This window comes from Mesitornis unicolor, unplaced genomic scaffold (assembly GCF_000695765.1).
Source record: "Mesitornis unicolor isolate BGI_N332 unplaced genomic scaffold, ASM69576v1 scaffold24353, whole genome shotgun sequence".
In the NCBI taxonomy this organism is placed as follows: domain Eukaryota; kingdom Metazoa; phylum Chordata; class Aves; order Mesitornithiformes; family Mesitornithidae; genus Mesitornis; species Mesitornis unicolor.
In genome coordinates, this window is record NW_010177017.1 from 552 (window position 1) to 6,581 (window position 6,030).

The 6,030-nt window shown below is 51.9% G+C and overlaps 1 protein-coding gene across 1 annotated transcript; it reads left to right on the top strand.

The window, feature by feature from the left end:
- Positions 1 to 1,713: 1,713 nt before the first annotated feature.
- ILVBL (ilvB (bacterial acetolactate synthase)-like) lies at positions 1,714 to 5,192 on the top strand. Its single transcript, XM_010181926.1, has 7 exons — positions 1,714 to 1,827; positions 1,960 to 2,161; positions 3,389 to 3,516; positions 3,611 to 3,749; positions 3,966 to 4,077; positions 4,150 to 4,249; positions 5,091 to 5,192. Exons 1-7 carry the CDS (start codon positions 1,714 to 1,716, stop codon positions 5,190 to 5,192), a joined length of 897 nt encoding a protein of 298 aa, XP_010180228.1.
- The last annotated feature ends 838 nt before the right edge of the window (positions 5,193 to 6,030 follow it).

A 6,030-nucleotide genomic window follows, 5' to 3' on the forward strand; every position in this document is an offset into this window, starting at 1 on the left:
ACAAAGTTCCATTAAACTAGGTTGGATTAAACTGGATTTAGTTAACTATGTTCAATTAACCTGGGTTCAATTAATGAAGTTCAGGTAAACTGGATTCGGTTAAACTGGGTTTGATTAAACTGGGATCAGTTAATTACATTTGATGAACCTGGGTTCAATTAAACCATATTTGATTAAACTGGATTCAGTTAAACTGGGTTCACCAGGTTCAGTTAAACTGGGTTTGATTAAACTGGGTTCAGTTAACCAGGTTCAGTTAATGAGGTTCAATTAAACCATATTTTATTAAACCAGATTCAGTTAATTGAACCTCATTAAACCAGGTTGAATTAAACTGGGTTTGGTTAAACTGGGTTCTGTTAACCATGCTCGATGAACCTGGGTTCAATTAATGAGGATCAATTAAACTAGATTCGATTAAACTGGGTTCAAATAAACTGGGTTTGATTAAGCTGGATTTGGTTAAGCTGGGTTCACCAGGTTCAATTAAACTGGCTTTGATTAAGCTGTGTTCAATTAACTGAACCTGGGTTCAATTGATGAGGATCAGTTAAACTAGATTCAATTAAACTGGATTCAGTTAAACTGGGTTTGGTTAAGCTGGGTTCAATTAACTGTATTTGATGAACCTGGGTTCAATTGATGATCCGTTAAACCGTGTGTGATTAAACCAGGTTCAATTAAACCGGGTTCAGTTTGCTGGGTTCACTTAAACCGTATTCGGTTAAACTGGATTTGGTTAAACTGGGTTCACCAGCTTCAATTAAACTGAGTTTGATTCAACCAGGTTCAATTAATGAGGTTCAATTAAATGGTGTGCGATTAAACCATGCTTGGTTAAACCGTGTTTGGTTAAACCGGGTTCAGGTAAACCAAAGTGAGTTAATCCGGGTTCAATTGATCTGAGTTCAGTTGATCCGGGTTCAGTTGATTTGGGCTCAGTTGATCCAAATTAAATTGATCCAGGTTCAGTTGATCTGAATTCCATTTATCCAGGTTCAATTGATCTGGTTTCAGTTGATCTGAATTCCATTGATCCAGGTTCAATTGATCCGGTTTCAGTTGATCTGAATTCCATTGATCCAGGTTCAATTGATCCGGTTTCAATTGATCCAGTTTCAACTGATCTGAGTTCAGTTGATCCAGGCTCAGTTGATCCAAATTAAATTGATCCGAGTTCTGTTGATCCGAATTCAATTGATCTGGATTCAGTTGATCCGAATTCCATTGATCCAGTTTCAATTGATCTGAGTTCAGTTGATTCAGACTAAGTTGATCCAAATAAAATTGATCTGGGCTCAATTGATCCGAATTCCATTGATCCAGGTTCAATTGATCCAGGTTCAGTTGATCCAAATTCCATTGATCCAGGTTCAGTTGATCCAAATTAAATTGATCTCGGCTCAGTTGATCCAGATTCAATTGATCCGGGCTCATTTGATTTGGGCTCAGTTGATCTGAGTTTCATTGATCCGGGTTCAGTTGATCCACGTTCAATTGATCTGGGTTCCGCTGATCCGGGCTCAGTTGATCTGGATTCAATTAATCCAGATTCAATTAAACTGGACTCAATTCACCAGGGCCACCACGGGGTTGGCTTCTGATGACACCGTGGTGGTTTCGGCCCCTTCCCAGTTGATCCAACCCAACCACAGCTGGGTTTTCTCCTTCTTTCCCCCATCCCAGTGACGTCCTCCAGCTCCCGGTGTCCCCATGGCTCTCCTCGCCATCATCGGCACGGCCTGCGCCGGGCTGGCAGCGGTGTTGGCGGCGGCGTTGGTGGCATTGGCGTATCGCTTTGGGCTCCTCTACCAACTCTGCCATAAGGTAGGACAAAACGGGTAAAAACACTCGCATCTTGCCCAAAAAAAGGCCAAAGTTTTGCCCCAAAACCGCCCATTTTTGAGGCGAACCCCACCGGTGGTTGGTGACGCTGCCTGTTTCCCCCTCGTGGCACAGGTGGACCCCCGCAGCCCCCGGCACGGTGGCGAGTTGGTGGCGGAGGTGTTGAAGGCGCATGGCATCCGCTTCCTCTTCACCTTGGCCGGTGGCCACATCTCGCCCGTCCTGGTGGCCTGCGAGAAGGTCGGCATCCGCGTGGTGGACACCCGGCACGAGGCCACCGCCGTCTTCGCCGCCGATGCCGTCTCCAGGCTCTCAGGTGGGGACATGGAGGGGGGAATCCCATGGCCAGCACCCCAATGGGTGGAAGATTTTGGGGCGTCCCAACCTTGGTTGGCTCCTGGTTGACCCAAGAAGGGTTCAAAGACTTTGGGGTTGTTCAAGGTCTTTCCATGATGGGTTTTGTCCCACCCTGGAGATTATTTGGCTGCTTTGGTGAGGACAGGGTATGACAAGGTGACCCCATTGCCAACACCTTCTCCTACCCCAATTGGTGGAGAATTTTGGGGTGTCCCATCTTGGTTGGCTCCTGGTTGACCCAAGAAGGGTTCAAAGACCTTGGGGGTCTCCAGGGTCTTTCCATGATGGGTTTTGTCCCCCCCTGGAGATAATTTGGCTGCTCTGGCGAGGACAGGATATGAGAAGGTGACCCCATTGCCAACACCTTTTCCTACCTCAATGGGAGGAGAATTTTGAGGTGTCCCATCTTGGTTGGGTCCTGGTTGACCCAAGAAGGGTTCAAAGACTTTGAGGTTGTCCAAGGTCTTTCCATGATGGGTTTTGTCCCCCCCTGGAGATAATTTGGCCACTCTGGTGAGGATATGAGAAGGTGACCCCATGGCCAACACCTTCTCCTACACCAATAGGTGGAGAATTTTGGGGTGTTCAACCTTGGTTTGGTCCTGGTTGACCCTAGAAGGGTTCAAAGTCTTTGGGGGTCTCCAGGGTCTTTCCATGATGGGTTTTGTCCCCCCTCGAGATAATTTGGCCACACTAGTGAGGATATGAGAAGGTGACCCCATGGCCAACATCTTCTCCTACCCCAATAGGCGGAGAATTTTGGGGTGTCCCATGTTGGTTGGGTGCTGGTTGACCCAAGAAGGGTTCAAAGTCTTTGGGGGTCTCCAGGGTCTTTCCATGATGGGTTTTGTACCCATTTATTCCCCCCCTCGAGATAATGTGGCTGCTTTGGTGAGGACAGGATGAGAAGAAGGTGACCCCATGGCCAACACCTTCTCCTACCCCAATGGGTGGAGAATTTTGGGGTGTCCAACCTTGGTTGGGTCCTGGTTGACCCAAGAAGGGTTCAAAGACCTTTTGGGTGTCCAGGGTCTTTCCATGATGGGTTTCGTACCCATTTTCCACCCCCCAGCCCCAATTCAACCACTTGGGTGCCAACGAGATGAGCACCCAAGCACGCCCTCAACCCCCCCCAGTTGAAAATCGGGGTGCAGAGGGACAACACCCCCCAAAAATTTCCTTGCAGGTCGCATCGGCGTCGCCGTCGTCACCGCCGGTCCCGGCGTCACCAACACGGTGACGGCCGTCAAGAACGCCCAAATGGCCGAGTCACCGGTGCTGCTCATTGGGGGAGCAGCTGCTTCGCTCCAGAAGGTGAGAGACCCCCCCAAAAAAAAACAACCCCTTCCCGCCCTCATTTTTGGGGAGATTTCCCTCATTTTTGGGGTTCATCGATTGTATTTGGTAGGGCCGGGGTGCGCTGCAGGACATCGACCAACTCTCGCTCTTCAGGACGCTCTGCAAAGTCTGCGTCTCGGTGCGCACCGTCCGCGACATCATCCCCACCCTCCGCAAAGCCATCGCCACCGCGCAGTCGGGGACCCCCGGTAAAATATTGGGGGGGACACCCCCCAAAAAACACCCCTAAAACCATCCCAAAACCACCCCCAAAACGCTTGGTTGGCGGGGTTTTCCCTTCCATGCTTGTTTTTCAGCGGCGTTTTTGGGGCGTTGTTGATTGTATTGGGGGGTTTTAACCCCAAACAGTGATTTGGGGGTGACATTAGGATGTCCCCCTTCCTCCTTGCACCCCAATTTCGTAGGCCCCGTCTTCGTGGAGCTCCCCATCGATATCCTCTACCCCTTCCACGTGGTGGAGAAGGAAGTGGGGGGCACCAAAACCCCTCGGGGGCTGCAGGGAAAGGTGGTGCAATGGTGAGTTGTGCCCCCCCTCCAGCACCCTATGGGGTCCCAGCACCCCAATATTGACCCCCCCCACCCCAATAGGTACCTCCAAAATTACATCCGGAACCTCTTTGCGGGGGCTTGGGAGCCCCGGGACGTGTCCCCGTTGCCCGTGCAGGTGCCGATGGCCACCGAGGATGAGGTGGGGTTTGGGGGGACCCCCTCCACTATGGGTTGAGGGTTTGGGGGATCCCCCCAAGAATTGATTGGGGGGGTTTGGGGGACCCCTCTAAGAATGGATTGGGGATTTGGGGAATGCCTCAAGAATGGATTGGGGGTTTGGGGGACCCCCCTACTACAGACTGGGAGGTTGGGGGGATCCTCCCACTATGGATTGGGGGTTTTGGGGTGTTCAGAGGGGGTATTGGGGGCATGGGATGAGTTTGGGATTGGCTGGGGTGGATTTTGGGAGACACCCCGATAATGGATTTGGGGGATCCCCACTATGGATTGGAGGTTTTGGGGTGTTCAGGAGGGGCATTGGCAGGGGTTGGGATGGGTTTGGGGTCGGGCAAGGTGGATTTGGGGTTTAAATCAACTGGTTCTGGGGCTCAGCTGAGCTGATTTTGGGGTTCAGCTGAGCCAATTTTGGGGTTCAACAAGGCTGGGTTTTGGGGTCCAACTGAGACAGTTTTTGGGGCTCAGCAGAGCTCTTTTTTGGGGCTGATTATGCCAGTTTTGGGGCTCAGCTTGAGCCAGTTTTGAGTCCCAATTGAACTGGTTTTCGGGGGTGAGCTGGGCTGGGTTTTGGGGCTCACCTGAGCTGATTTTTGGGGCTCACCTGAACTGGTTTGGGGGTTCAGCTGAGCCAATGTTGGGGTTCAACAGGGCTGGGTTTTGGGGCCCAACTGAGCCAGTTTTGAGGCTCAGTGGAACTGGTTTTGGGGTTCAACTGAGCCAGATTCAGCACCCAACCAAGTTTGGGGCTGAGCTGCTTTTTGTCACCCATTTTTGGGGCTAATCGAGGTGGATTTGGGTCGCAGGTGCAGCGCTGCGTGGAACTGGTGAGCAGGGCCACCAAGCCACTGGTGCTGGTGGGCAGCCAGGCCATGCTGCCCCCCACGCCGGCTGAGGAGCTGCGGTGAGGCGTTTGGGGGCAGCCGAACTGGTTTGGGGACATCCCAATCGGTTTGGGGGTGGCTGAATGGTTTTGGGATGGCTGAAATGGTTTGGGGGCGGCTGAAATGGTTTGAGGGCAGCCCAACTGGTTTGGGGACATCTCGACTGGTTTGGGGGCGGCCCAACTGGTCTGGGGACATTCCAGCTGGTTTGGGGGTGGCTGAATGGTTTGGGGACATCCCAACTGGTTTGGGGATGGCCAGACTGGTTTGGGGGCAGTTGAACTGGTTTGGGGACATTCCAGCTGGTTTGGGGGAGGCTGAATGGTTTGGGGACATCCCAATTGGTTTGGGGATGGCTGAATGGTTTGGGGGCGGCCCAATTGGTTTGGGGGTGGCCCAACTGGTTTTGGGACATTTGGTTTGGGGGTGGCTGAATGGTTTGGAGGTAGCTGAACTGGTTTGGGGATGGTGGAGCCAATTTGGGGGCTGCTGAACTGGTTTGGGGATGGCTGAACCAGTTTGGAGATAGATTAACCAGTTGGGGGACAATTGAGCCAGGTCTGGTTTTGGGGCCAAGCCAAGCCAGTTTGGGTCTCCAACTGGGCCAGTTTGGGTCTCCCAATGAACCCAGTTTGGGTCTCCCAATGAACCCAGTTTGGGACAACAATCAAGCTGGTTTTGGGGTCAAACCAAGCCAGTTTGAGACCCCGAGCAAGCTGGTTTTGGGGCCAAACTGAACCAGTTTGAGGCCCTGACAAGAGCTGGTTTGGGTCTCCCAACCAACCCAGTCTGGGTCTCCCAACTGGGCCAGTTTGGGGCCCTAACTGAGCCATTTTGGGTCCAAACGGCGCCGTTTTTGGCA